The sequence below is a fragment of the Phyllobates terribilis genome, unplaced genomic scaffold (assembly GCF_046119375.1).
Source record: "Phyllobates terribilis strain yellow unplaced genomic scaffold, ASM4611937v1 Scaffold_11__3_contigs__length_659146591, whole genome shotgun sequence".
NCBI lineage: Eukaryota > Metazoa > Chordata > Amphibia > Anura > Dendrobatidae > Phyllobates > Phyllobates terribilis.
Genome location: NW_027362771.1, coordinates 150,029,902 through 150,045,295, shown reverse-complemented (window position 1 = coordinate 150,045,295; position 15,394 = coordinate 150,029,902). Strand labels below are relative to the sequence as shown.

Sequence of the window (15,394 nt, the reverse complement as noted above, 5' to 3'; positions counted from 1 at the left end):
TAATATAAAATAGTATACAAAATTAATACGGTAACAAGGGTAGGAAAAAATGCTGTAGCTTATAAATAGAAGCGAAGGGGTAGTGTACACAAATTTATAATCAAGAAATACAGAGCATCACCCACATGTTACAATTTAATAAATATATATGAATAAATTCCTCAAGGAATGTTGCTAAGTAGATTAGCGCTAATATAACACCATAAAAAATAAAAGGTGCAGATTAAAATAATCAGGAGAGTATAATAATAGACTGAATACACAGGCAATGTTGCTATTTTAATGCACTACTTTGCCTATTAAAAAGCCCCCTTCTTTTTGGAGTTCATTATGGATTTTTTTGCTTTATGGCTATATTGAGGACAAATCAGTGTATTCATAGACTTGTATGGGTGCACGTTTTCCGATTTGCGGAGCCACACGTATGCTGCAGATCTGCACTGTGCCATAATATAACATTGGGCCAAGTGCTATCTGATAAAACATGGGATAGCACTGGTCGGTGGTACACACTGGTGTGAACGAGCCCTTACGGACACACATGCACTGCTGCTTCCTGGCATGAGCTGAGCACGGTGATGTGGAGGCTCCGCCCCTTCCCGTGACATCATCGCTCTCAGGAGCAGCAGTCTATACAGGGCCATGTGCGGAGCTGGATGGTGGACAGGGCAGACGACAGAACAACCCCTGGTCTGTATACCACAGTGCAGAGGCATCACGTGTCCTCTCTGTGACGTCATGAGCCTGTCTCTGCTGTGTACTGTCACAGAGGCTCTGCTTACATCTGGGTGATCCAACAGTTCCAGCTGCTCATCCATGGAATAATCCTTGTAGTAACCATCAGATTTCTGCTTCCAGTCTGCAGGATGCTCCCCACTCCTGTGCACTCACATGTCGGGCGTGGAGATTTTACTGAAGTGTATGACCCGGCTGAGGACACTTTTCTTTTAATTGATGCCTTGGAGAAGGAGGCAGAGGAGCTGAAATCTGGGTAATTCAAGTGCTGACATATATATTTGTGTAGAACTGCTGCTCAAAATCACCACTCAGCAGATCTATCAACTGTTTGCTGCCTGTAGCCACCAATCACATCGCAGCTTCCAGTTTTCATGAGCTGAATTCAGAATATAAACTGGGTTCTGATTGGTTGCTAGGAGCAACAAAGACAATTTTACAATTAAAAAGTTTCCTAAGGCTGCGTGCCCACTATGCGTTTTTGATGTGGAATTTCCGCAGCAGAAACGCTTTAAAAACACTTGGTAATACGTGCCCCGTGATGCCCAATGAAAATCCGCATGTTCTGTGCACATGCTGCGGAATTTTCCGCAGCATGTCCATTATTTGTGTGTTTCCGCATGCGGATTTGAGGTCACAATGCATTTGAAAAACGCAAGTCAAATCCGCATGTAAAAACGCTGCAAAAACACGTCAAAAATGCGTGTAAAATCCGCATGTAAGAACGCTGCAAAAACGATTAAAAAACGCGTGTAAAATCCACGTGCGTTTTTACTGCCAAGGACATGCAGAAACGCTGCAGAAATTTTCTGCTTCAATTCTGCATCGTGGGCACATAGCCTAAATGTCCCCGTGTAGGCATTGTATTCCCCAGCAAGGGAACATCCTTTGAGGAATATCATCCTTGTTGCTGAAAGACTGTGTTGTACCTGGAAACATTCACTGTCATCTGTTGGAAAAATGTCACAAGTCCGTGTCAGTTGAGGCTGTACACACGTTTACTACCCTAAAGCTGGGTGTATTTCACATTCTGTATACGGTCACAATGCCCGGTCTGGTGGTGGGTCTCCTGACCCAAACTCATATGTGTCTATTAGGGTATAAGTTCTGGTCAGGAGACCTGCGGTCACTCTGGCCATTCTGGTCCGTATACAGGCCGTGAATACGTGCGTGTGAAATCAGCCTAAGGCCAGGATGAGACTGACTGTTTAACGGTCTGACTGCAATGCCCAGACTGTTCATGGGTCATCTCAACTGAATTTACAGCCTCATAGGCACATATGAGTTTGGGTCAGAAGACCCATGGTCAGTCTGGGCATTGTGGTCCCTTTACAGTCCAGTAAATATACCCATGTGAACCCAGCCTAAGACCCAGACTGTCCATGAGTAACCTGATCTGAATTTACAGCCTCATAGGCACATATGAGTTTGGGTCAGGACTCAGGAGACCCATGGTCAGTCCGGGTGTCGTGGTCCGTATACCGGCCTTGAAATATACCCATGTCAACCCAGCCTAAGGCCCAGACTATGCATGGGTCACCTCACCTGAATTTACAGCCTCATGAGTTTGGGTCAGGAGACCCCCGGTCAGTCCGTGCATTGTGGTCCGTATACTGAACATGAAATCTGGCTGTCTGAGCCCGGCCTTGGCTTCATCCACACGTGTTTTTTTTTTTTTTTTTTTTTTGTCAGTATTTTGCATCTGTCTTTCCTTTTAAATTCATTTAAATCACCTGAATCCCACTCTATTCTTATCAGGACAGATGTAAAACATGAAGCTCTTGTGATACAAAGACAGCACAAGTCTACCAGAATGAAAATCGAGTTATAAAACTATTCTCTGGCTGTAAAAGGGTTGGGAAGCTCCAAAGCTGGGGACCACAACCCCCATGATATTCTTATGCACATGGACATGGGTTGTCTTGATGAGAGGACTTAAAACTGAAACGATCCCATCCTACACACAGGAAAAGGATAATTGAAATGTTTAAGTCTCAGACATATTACTTACGGCTCTATCCAAACACTTAAATGGATCAAAACACTGAACAAAGTGAGAACGTGGCCTGAGTGCATGAAAGAGGCAATGCATAGCAGAATAGCTTGTGTATTGAAAAACTAGGAAAATATACTTCTCAATGTCTAGTTCCTGAATACTACGAAATAACAAACGTAACTTGTAAACCCTTTATTTTCTGTAACAGATTCCTCTTTACGTCTCTTACAGAGTGGAGATCTGCCTAGAAGTCGGCTGTGGCTCTGGCGTGGTGTCCGCCTTTGTGGCATCACTTATTGGACCTCATGCGTGGTATCTGTACGTGAATTTTTCCCTGCCTTTGCTTGTGATAAATGCACATTTGTTTAGAGGTACAGGGGTCCTACTAATGCCATACAAAGGTGTATCCCCTATTGGGTACATGCCATATAGGTGTTATAGGGGGTCCCCTGTAGGGGTTTGGGCCTCTTCTATGTGCCTGGCGGCATGTAATACATTAGTTGGTCTACCAGCAGGGCAGGCGAATTACTGAAATCTGCTTCCCTCCTGGGAAAATGACCTGTTTGCCAAGGATTCTGAGACCTGGCTTGGAGTGATGGAACGTCATGTGGCCATGTTGTCAAACCTCTGCAGGCCTCCATGAGATTTTGTTCATAATGACAACGTAACTATAGATCCCAAAGGAGAAATGGGAAAGAGTCCAAATGATGGACAACCCTTTTAGCATTGTACTTGCATACCGTTCAGGCATTGACCCATAAGGCTTTTTCTCAAAAACTTTGGGGCAGATTTACTCAAACTGTCTACATTTTAGACCGTATTATTTTAGATGAGTCAGAAAAAGTGTCTAAGTCCTCATTCAGGCGTCCGTGTTGCACGTATGTGTTCTATCTGTGTTTTTTAACAACATGTACCCATTATAATATATGGTGTTATTCACATTTCCGTGTTATTTGATGGCCCAGGTGTCCATGCAAAACTGGGAGGGCTTCAGTGTATGGTCTATGTGCCTTCCGTGCTTACCATTGTAAAGTGAAGAAGAAGCTTCATCATTTATTTACTTATTTATCTATCTGTGAAAAACACTGATGACACACTGATGGTAAAAACGGACCGTACACTGATGACACACTGATGGTAAAAACGGACCGTACACTGATGACACACTGATGGTAAAAACGCACCATACACTGATGACACACTGATGGTAAAAACGCACCGTACACGGATGACACACTGATGGTAAAAACGCACCGTACACTGATGACACACTGATGGTAAAAACGCACCGTACACTGATGACACACTGATGGTAAAAACGGACCGTACACTGATGACACACTGATGGTAAAAACGGACCGTACACTGATGACACACTGATGGCAAAAACGGACCGTACACTGATGGTAAAAACGGACCGTACACTGATGACACACTGATGGTAAAAACGGACCGTACACTGATGACACACTGATGGTAAAAACGCACCATACACTGATGACACACTGATGGTAAAAACGCACCATACACTGATGACACACTGATGGCAAAAACGGACCGTACACTGATGGTAAAAACGGACCGTACACTGATGACACACTGATGGTAAAAACGCACCGTACACTGATGACACACTGATGGTAAAAACGCACCATACACTGATGACACACTGATGGTAAAAACGCACCATACACTGATGACACACTGATGGTAAAAACGCACCATACCCTGATGACACACTGATGGTAAAAACGGACTGTACACTGATGGTAAAAACGGACCGTACACTGATGACACACTGATGGTAAAAACGGACCGTACACTGATGACACACTGATGGTAAAAACGGACCGTACACTGATGACACACTGATGGTAAAAACGGACCGTACACTGATGACACACTGATGGTAAAAACGGACCGTACACTGATGACACACTGATGGCAAAAACGGACCGTACACTGATGACACACTGATGGTAAAAACGCACCATACACTGATGACATACTGATGGTAAAAACGGACCATACACTGATGACACACTGATGGTAAAAACGCACCATACACTGATGACACACTGATGGTAAAAACGCACCATACCCTGATGACACACTGATGGTAAAAACGGACTGTACACTGATGGTAAAAACGGACCGTACACTGATGACACACTGATGGTAAAAACGGACCGTACACTGATGACACACTGATGGTAAAAACGGACCGTACACTGATGACACACTGATGGTAAAAACGGACCGTACACTGATGACACACTGATGGTAAAAACGGACCGTACACTGATGACACACTGATGGCAAAAACGGACCGTACACTGATGACACACTGATGGTAAAAACGCACCATACACTGATGACATACTGATGGTAAAAACGGACTGTACACTGATGGTAAAAACGGACCGTACACTGATGACACACTGATGGTAAAAACGGACCGTACACTGATGACACACTGATGGTAAAAACGCACCGTACACTGATGACACACTGATGGTAAAAACGCACCGTACACTGATGACACACTGATGGTAAAAACGCACTGTACACTGATGACACACTGATGGTAAAAACGCACCGTACACTGATGACACACTGATGGTAAAAACGGACCGTACACTGATGGCACACTGATGGCAAAAACGGACAGTACACTGATGGTACACTGGTAAAAACGGACCGTACACTGATGGCACTCTGATGGTAAAAACGGACCGTACACTGATGGCAAAAACGGACAGTACACTGATGGTAAAAACGGACAGTACACTGATGACACACTGGTAAAAACGGACCGTACACTGATGGCACTCTGATGGTAAAAACGGACCGTACACTGATGGCACACTGATGGTAAAAACGGACCGTACACTGATGGCACACTGATGGTAAAAACGGACAGTACACTGATGGTAAAAACGGACAGTACACTGATGGCACACTGATGGTAAAAACGGACAGTACACTGATGGCACACTGATGGCAAAAACGGACAGTACACTGATGGCACACTGATGGCAAAAACGGACAGTACACTGATGGCAAAAATGGACAGTACACTGATGGCACACTGATGGTAAAAACGGACAGTACACTGATGGCACACTGATGGTAAAAACGGACAGTACACTGATGGCACTCTGATGGTAAAAACGGACCGTACACTGATGGCACACTGATGGTAAAAACGGACCGTACACTGATGGCACACTGATGGTAAAAACGCACCATACACTGATGACACACTGATGGTAAAAACGGACAGTACACTGATGGCACACTGATGGTAAAAACGGACAGTACACTGATGGCACACTGATGGCAAAAACGGACAGTACACTGATGGCACACTGATGGCAAAAACGGACCGTACACTGATGGCACACTGATGGTAAAAACGGACCGTACACTGATGGCACACTGATGGTAAAAACGGACCGTACACTGATGGCACACTGATGGTAAAAACGGACCGTACACTGATGGCAAAAACGGACAGTACACTGATGGCACACTGATGGTAAAAACGGACAGTACACTGATGGCACACTGATGGCAAAAACGGACAGTACACTGATGGCACACTGATGGTAAAAACGGACCGTACACTGATGGCACACTGATGGTAAAAACGGACCGTACACTGATGGCACACTGATGGTAAAAACGGACCGTACACTGATGGCACACTGATGGTAAAAACGGACCGTACACTGATGGCACACTGATGGTAAAAACGGACCGTACACTGATGGCAAAAACGGACAGTACACTGATGGCACACTGATGGTAAAAACGGACCGTACACTGATGGCACACTGATCCAAAACACTGTTGCGACCGGTACCCTTTGTCATATACTTGCTTAAGCACCAATGTGTGAATGAGGCCTTAGACACATAATAAATGTGGTTGCCTTTTGGGGCAAATTTTTTTCCTCTGGGGTATTGCAGCTATTGATAATAACAAACTCCCCAGGTCCTGCGACGCCTTTCTGCTGCTGCCCCGGTGATGTCAGCACTCCATTGCCCATCACTGCTGCAGCCAATCACTGAGCTCCACGTCTATGCCAATGTAGACGGCACAAGCCACTATGCCCAGTAATTGGCTGTAGAGCTATTGCCATACAGTCACCACTGCAGCCTGCACACAATGACCCGCCTCGCAGCCGGGAAGCTGTGCCGGACCAGGGGAGGGTGAGTAACACTGATTTTATTATTTTTAGCTTGGCCACCATGAATTACTAAAAAAAGTTGAAAGTGTTAAAGTGGAATACTCCTTTAAAATACTTATCCTTTCCTGTCAGACTTTATCAGTGAAGATCTTTTTTGTGTTTCTGATTTTTGCTCTGATTTTGTTTTAGATGTACAGATGTGAATCCTACTGCAGCATTGTGCACAATGGAGACTGCACGTGCCAACACTGTGCACATTGACACCATTATTACTGATTTGGTAATAAAAAAAATTTACTGACTCCGCTGCATATTACTGGATGCTTTTCCCCCTTTCCCCCTTCTCCCATTTCACCTCCCTCTATAAATGTTTTGGAAATATAAATTGTGTTAGTGAACAGACAGTGCTATTTCCTGACAAGTCAGCCACAGAGACTGTGTTTCCCAAGCAATTCCTCGTTAGTATAGTGGTAAGTATCCCCGCCTGTCACGCGGGAGACCGGGGTTCGATTCCCCGACGGGGAGGCTAGATTTTTGCATCTGTTAATTTCATTAAATGTTATAATTTTATTTTTAATGAAACCTGTAAACTTTGCGCAGACATGGTAACACATTATAGCGTTTCTCGCATCTATAATGCGCTACACACTTCTTTGCACTTGAGAAGGACTATATTTGCACAGTATAGGCTCATACTCCACATGTAACTATATCATTTAGACATAAGGACTTCTACTTTTCCAGAGAAACTGTGATCATATGATCAGTATGTGTACAGGTCAGTCTGCATATACATTGTAGGACATCTGTCTGACTGCCGTGTAGAAATAGGCTCTAACCATCTAACTCCATAGACTTCTATTAAACAGCGCCCCTAGTGGTCAGCTCACCAGAACACCCTTTGAAGCGCGGGAGTGTATTTTGCAACTTGCTAAAGTGGGATTTTTCCCAATTTTGTAGAATGTTGCAGATTGTATTTAGATCTGGATGAGGGATCTACTGTTAATTGCTGCTATGGCAGCCAATGACCAAGAAGCTACATTACTGTCAATCCTATGGTCATATTAGATTTAGTTTTCGCACATATACCTAAGGACACAAGATGTAGGATTAGTGCAGTATAGTGATGGCTGGTTCTTCTGTTATTGCTGTATATCCATAGCTATTGTTGAATTGCTGTATTTCTGGATAACTGTTTAGTGTGTTATTTTATTATAAACCTCCAGTTCTCCTCTTCCCTGGTGATGTCTCCCCTCATCCCACCGCATGGCATGTTTTTAAAGGGATTGTATCAAGTACATAAGTTATACCTTATTGATAGGACAGAGTATAATTTATTGATCACTGGGGGTCCGACCTCTGTTACAGCCACTAATACCAAGAATGAATCCTGTCCATATGAAGCACATCCGCTCCATTCATCCTCTATGGGCCTGCGCGCCTCTTCTCCATTCATCCTTTATGGGCCTGCACGCCTCCGCTCCATTCATCCTCTATGGGCCTGCACGCCTCCGCTCCATTCATCCTCTATGGGCCTGCGCGCCTCTTCTCCATTCATCCTTTATGGGCCTGCACGCCTCCGCTCCATTCATCCTCTATGGGCCTGCACGCCTCCGCTCCATTCATCCTCTATGGGCCTGCACGCCTCCGCTCCATTCATCCTCTATGGGCCTGCACGCCTCCGCTCCATTCATCCTCTATGGGCCTGCACGCCTCCGCTCCATTCATCCTCTATGGGCCTGCACGCCTCCGCTCCATTCATCCTCTATGGGCCTGCACGCCTCCGCTCCATTCATCCTCTATGGGCCTGCACGCCTCCGCTCCATTCATCCTCTATGGGCCTGCACGCCTCCGCTCCATTCATCCTCTATGGGCCTGCACGCCTCCGCTCCATTCATCCTCTATGGGCCTGCACGCCTCCGCTCCATTCATCCTCTATGGGCCTGCACGCCTCCGCTCCATTCATCCTCTATGGGCCTGCACGCCTCCGCTCCATTCATCCTCTATGGGCCTGCACGCCTCCGCTCCATTCATCCTCTATGGGCCTGCACGCCTCCGCTCCATTCATCCTCTATGGGCCTGCACGCCTCCGCTCCATTCATCCTCTATGGGCCTGCACGCCTCCGCTCCATTCATCCTCTATGGGCCTGCACGCCTCCGCTCCATTCATCCTCTATGGGCCTGCACGCCTCCGCTCCATTCATCCTCTATGGGCCTGCACGCCTCCGCTCCATTCATCCTCTATGGGCCTGCACGCCTCCGCTCCATTCATCCTCTATGGGCCTGCACGCCTCCGCTCCATTCATCCTCTATGGGCCTGCACGCCTCCGCTCCATTCATCCTCTATGGGCCTGCACGCCTCCGCTCCATTCATCCTCTATGGGCCTGCACGCCTCCGCTCCATTCATCCTCTATGGGCCTGCACGCCTCCGCTCCATTCATCCTCTATGGGCCTGCACGCCTCCGCTCCATTCATCCTCTATGGGCCTGCACGCCTCCGCTCCATTCATCCTCTATGGGCCTGCACGCCTCCGCTCCATTCATCCTCTATGGGCCTGCACGCCTCCGCTCCATTCATCCTCTATGGGCCTGCACGCCTCCGCTCCATTCATCCTCTATGGGCCTGCACGCCTCCGCTCCATTCATCCTCTATGGGCCTGCACGCCTCCGCTCCATTCATCCTCTATGGGCCTGCACGCCTCCGCTCCATTCATCCTCTATGGGCCTGCACGCCTCCGCTCCATTCATCCTCTATGGGCCTGCACGCCTCCGCTCCATTCATCCTCTATGGGCCTGCACGCCTCCGCTCCATTCATCCTCTATGGGCCTGCACGCCTCCGCTCCATTCATCCTCTATGGGCCTGCACGCCTCCGCTCCATTCATCCTCTATGGGCCTGCACGCCTCCGCTCCATTCATCCTCTATGGGCCTGCACGCCTCCGCTCCATTCATCCTCTATGGGCCTGCACGCCTCCGCTCCATTCATCCTCTATGGGCCTGCACGCCTCCGCTCCATTCATCCTCTATGGGCCTGCACGCCTCCGCTCCATTCATCCTCTATGGGCCTGCACGCCTCCGCTCCATTCATCCTCTATGGGCCTGCACGCCTCCGCTCCATTCATCCTCTATGGGCCTGCACGCCTCCGCTCCATTCATCCTCTATGGGCCTGCACGCCTCCGCTCCATTCATCCTCTATGGGCCTGCACGCCTCTGCTCCATTCATCCTCTATGGGCCTGCACGCCTCCGCTCCATTCATCCTCTATGGGCCTGCACGCCTCCGCTCCATTCATCCTCTATGGGCCTGCACGCCTCCGCTCCATTCATCCTCTATGGGCCTGCACGCCTCCGCTCCATTCATCCTCTATGGGCCTGCACGCCTCAGCTCCATTCATCCTCTATGGGCCTGCTGGAGATTAGCCATCACAAAGTGTACAAGCTAGTACTCACCATTGTAGGATTTTTTTTTGGTATACCTGAACCTTTTTGCCTATAGAATTAATGTTTGTTCTTTTTAGTCCATATTGGGTTAGTACTTATCCCAATCTCATACACAGATGTAATGTCTCTTTCTTGTTAAGTTTATCACTATTGTAGGATTATGTTCTCTCTGGAGAGCATGGCACCATGATGATAATATGATGGGCATGTGCTCTTATTGCAGGTCAGCGGATTACTGCCGCGATTGCAAGGACACATTGACCTTCTTCTCTTTAACCCTCCTTATGTGGTTACCCCATCTGAAGAGGTATGTTTTTACGAAAGAGACTAATAAATGGAAATCAAAGATGTCATAGATTAGCATGCCAACTCCATTACATTGAACGGCATTCGTGAGCACAGCGGGGCAGGTTTATTAAAACTGACAAAAAGTAAAACTCGTTCTTGCCCAATGCAACCGGTCAGAGTGCAGCTTTTATTTTTTGAAAGCAGACTACAAAATGAAAGCTGTGTTCTGATTGGTTGATATTAGCAATAACGTCAGTTGGGATGCATGCTATGAATACTTTATTTACCATGCATGCAGAAATGCTTACATCATGTTCTGAATTGCTACACAGATTGTTGATTTATGTGATTATTGTTATTCTGTAACGTCTTTTATTGTCTGCACAAGTCCCCTCTAAAATGTAAAGTGCTGCGGAATATGTTGGCACTATAGAAATAAAATTATTATTATTGCTGTGTTTCACATGTTAGGTATTTGCAGCAGATTTTTCTGCACCAAAAACCTAGATTGTTGGCAGGAAAAATGCTGTGTAAAATATTTGCGTTTTTGATGCGCTTTTTTTTTCCCCCATTCATTTCAATGTGTAAAAAATGCTGAAAGAATTTACATGCTGCAGATTTGAAAAAACACTTTGATGGCTCAAATCCGCAAGGAAAAAAAAACTGCGTGTGCATGAGGTTTCAGAAATCTTATTCACTTTGGCGGTACTGTAAAGTGCATCGGTTTTTACTCTTAAAATAACGCACAGAAAAAAATGCAGCAACAATGTAGCGTTTGACCCCTTCAAAACTGATAATATACCTACATAGGTGACTGGAAAACAAGGTAACAAGTTCCTATGATTCCATTTAGGTCACTATCAGTATTCGGTCAGTATTTTTTCTCAGGAGTGGGAGCCAAAACCAGGTGAGGAACAATCAGAGAAAAGGTATAATAGAAACAAGTCACCAATTCTGCATTTATCACCCACTCCTGGTTTTGGCTCCCACTCCTGAGAAAAAATACTGACCGAATACTGATAGTGGGGCCATGGCCTTATAGTGATAACATCAACCAGGGAAGTTTGCTTTGGGCTCCTTGCTGCTGATTGTATCCCAACTTTCGCTTCTTGACATCTACATTCTCGCAGCCTCTGATCCATATTAGTTGATATTTTGTTCTAGAAAAACAGCTTTTTATTACCGTTCTATTTAATTTTTTTTTTCTTCTTGATTTTTTTAGGTAGGAAGTAGTGGAATAGAGGCGGCCTGGGCTGGAGGTAAAAATGGTCGTGAAGTTATAGACCGGTTTCTCCCTCTGGTTCCCGAGCTCCTGTCTTCGAAAGGCTTGTTGTACTTACTTGTTCTGAAAGAGAACAATGTCGGTGAGCGGTTTCATTACATTATCCTGTAGGCCTTTATTATTTGGCCTTATTGGTGTAACATGCCAGAAATGGACAGTGGGAACGTTTGGTTTGATTCGGCACATATTTCACATGCTGGATTAGTAGACAACCTATCTGATAGTTTGGCACTTGTGTGTTTTCTTTGGTGGCCAAATATTAGGTGGCAGAAGTATATGTTCACCCTGAGATTTTGAGTAAACTGTAAGGGGATTTTTTTGTACTTCCATTTAATTTCAATGCCAAATTAGAGATTAATTGACATGACTCTTTATTTAACCATATGTTAAAAAAAAATCCACCATGAACATTATGGCCACGTTTCTCAGTGAAATGAATGGGAAGTTTTATTGTAGAATCCATGTAAAGAAACTCCTTATGATAAAAATCCCGACTGTTCTTTGTGTTCTCCTGGCCCAATGTGATGTGATTTTTCTATTGTGTGTGTGTGTGTGTGTGTGTATATATGTATATGTGTTTCAGCCCGACCATGGCATTTATTACTCATATGGACCTCGTGAGCACACAATACCTATCTAATCTGTCTTTTGGACTTCTGGTAATCTGCCACCTTTGCTGTCCAGATTATCTGACTTTTAATATAGATGAAACTTGCATTCATCTGTTTGCAGACTTCTGACCATAATGTTTCTACTTTCAGATGACATTGTGGAGAAAATGAATTCCTATGGATTACAAGGATCCACGGTGCTGTCTAGACAAGCGGGAGGAGAGCATCTTACTATCCTAAAATTCTGGAAATCTACTGGTTGACAATGAGCGCAGTGACATGCTGCTGAGTGTCCTCCAAGAGGAATATAGAACATAATCCATGTTCTTCAGATTACATAGATGTCACGGACAGTGACAAGAGAAAGTGCGGCTTGGCGGTCCATGGAGATGTAACTTGTCCATTCAGTGAGAGCTGCTGATCTCGCTTTGTGATCTCAGTGAGCTGAACAGTGGTATGCTCATAGGGAATCTTACAGATGTTAAGGACTGATGGAGAAAGGAACAGGATTCTGCAAAGCATAGATGCAAATATTATCTCCGTATAACGAGATATGTGCTCATTTGGGGTCTTGTGGCTGTGCTGCATCGAGGATACTTTCCTGAAACTTAAAGGGCTTGTTGGGTTTCATAGGGAAATAGAAATCACGCTGTTTTTGCTTTTAAATAGCCAAATAAGCAGTAGTTACCTGGTGAAGCCCCTGCTGCTCCAGAGCTTCTTTCTGTTACTGCCCTCTGCTCTTTGTTACACAACAGTAGCGGTGATGTTCTGTCTACAGCATGTGATCACTATCTACCTCGGCATCAGCTCATTGATTGGCTATAGTGGTCACATGATGTAGAGCTGATGTCTCTGCCGTGCTCCGTTTAGCATGAGCAGCATTGTCCTAATTTTATCATGAAACCCAACATCCAACTATCTGGAGAACCCCTTTTTAAATGAAGTAGTTCACCTTGTAATATAAAATAACTAAATACCCATTTCCAGCTTCAGCGCCGCTCCAGCAATGTCTGCTGGGGTTCACGTGGTATTGTTATGCCACGTCAGCCCTGCAGCCAATCAGCGGTTCCTATTTAGCTGCTGTGCTCTCACTTCTGTCTGACGAATGTCAGAAAAGTGAAAGAAGTGAGAGTATAGCACGCCCATAGCGGCCACTAACTGGCTAAAGCACACATGGCATGCAAATCCCGGACGTCCCAGCACCGACAATGCTGGAACTGTGCTAGTGCTGGAGGGGACTATATGTTATATATATTTTGCAAGGCTGACTAATTCATGTAAATACAAGTTGTCCAAGTAGTGGCCAACCACTGTAAAAATGGTATTCAGTATGTTGATCTATTAAAAGGTTGCTTTGGTCCACATCTGCAATGAATTTGTGGTAAAATCTGCATATTTTACATGTGGATTTCACTTGCTATATAAGGCCACGTTCACACATTCAGTATTTGGTCAGTATTTTCCATCAGTATCTGTAAGTGAAAACCAGGAGTGGGTGATACATACAGAAGTGATGACATGTTTCTATTATACTTTTCCTCTGATTGTTCCTCTCCTGGTTTTGGCTTACAAATACTGAGGTAAAACACTGATCAAATACTGATAGTGTGAATGTGGTCTAAACAGTGGCAATTTGTGGCATTTCTGAAACGTAATGAACATGGTGGGGATGTGGAAACTAATTAATGTGGACTCTCCACAGCAGATTTATGACCATTATCCACTCCTGGACCTAGCCAATGTTGTGTCTTCTGTGTTGTTTTTAAATACTTGTCATAATACATATTAAACTAAAGCGTTTTACATCCCACGTGTTAGTACCTTTTTTTTCTCATATAAATTGTGCTTTGAGATTTACAAATGTGTTACATGAAAATTGTGATTTATTGCTGATAGGACTAGTGGATCAGATGCAATTGTGGTTAAGTCCTATGTACACAAATCTAAAAATCCAGTAGGACAACTGAAAGGAGTGAATACAGAAAGAAATATATAGTTTTTTTTCTTTAATACCTTCCTTTTGGATCCACGCTTGGGATTGGTACAAAAGTATTGTGAATAGTTTTAATGGAGTTGTCATAGGAGGACATAGCCACTGATAACCAATCTCTAGGGCGTTACATAAGTGTCAGGTTGGTGGTGGTCCCAGCTGCGTACACTCTCCTAGCCACTGCAGGACCTGCCAAACAGTTGGGGTTTCGGGTTCCCACGATCTGAAATTGACGATCTTTCCTAAGGTTTGCCGATGTACACAGAACGAGCCACTGAGCCCAGGTGATTGGCTGCAGCACTATCGACATGACGTCACCTCTGCAACCGGTAAACAATCACCCTCCTAGAGCAGCGACATAAGTGCTGGACTGTGGAGGGTGAATGCCGTGTTTTATATTATTTTTAACACCGGCATGCTGATAGCTGTAGTTTCTTGATCGGGGGAACCCCTTTAAGTTTCCTTTAGCTTACTGTGGTTAGACCTCTGAGCGGGATTACTATCCTTAGAAAATATATATCGGTCTGGTGTCCTCATCTCATGGAGAATCCACTATGGAGGTAAAATTTGTTCTCTTCCCAAATGTGGGATTTAACACCAGGAGGTAAAAAGGACGGGTATAGGGAATACTCCAGCACTGGGTGTCGGCTCAGAAATCAGACTCTGTTGTGCTTTCTAACACTTCCTATAAGGCCATGTTCACACGTTCAGTATTTGATCAGTATTTTCTCTCAGTATTTGTAAGCCAAAACCAGGAGTGGGTGATAAATACAGAAGTGGTGACGTGTTTCTATTATACCTTTTCTCTGATTGTTCCTCTCCTGGTTTTGGCTTACAAATACTGAGGAAAAATACTG

The 15,394-nt window shown here is 45.0% G+C and overlaps 1 protein-coding gene and 1 non-coding gene across 2 annotated transcripts; both read left to right on the top strand.

Moving 5' to 3' along the window:
• Positions 1 to 591: 591 nt before the first annotated feature.
• HEMK2 (HemK methyltransferase 2, ETF1 glutamine and histone H4 lysine) lies at positions 592 to 14,335 on the top strand. Its single transcript, XM_073650687.1, has 7 exons — positions 592 to 690; positions 859 to 991; positions 2,963 to 3,049; positions 7,116 to 7,206; positions 10,590 to 10,673; positions 11,877 to 12,018; positions 12,698 to 14,335. The coding sequence occupies exons 1-7, from the start codon at positions 657 to 659 to the stop codon at positions 12,808 to 12,810; spliced, it is 684 nt and encodes a 227-aa protein (XP_073506788.1). The 5' UTR covers positions 592 to 656; the 3' UTR covers positions 12,811 to 14,335.
• Positions 7,380 to 7,451, top strand: TRNAD-GUC (transfer RNA aspartic acid (anticodon GUC)). Its single transcript has one exon. It is a non-coding gene; the product is annotated as a tRNA-Asp (tRNA).
• Positions 14,336 to 15,394: the final 1,059 nt, after the last annotated feature.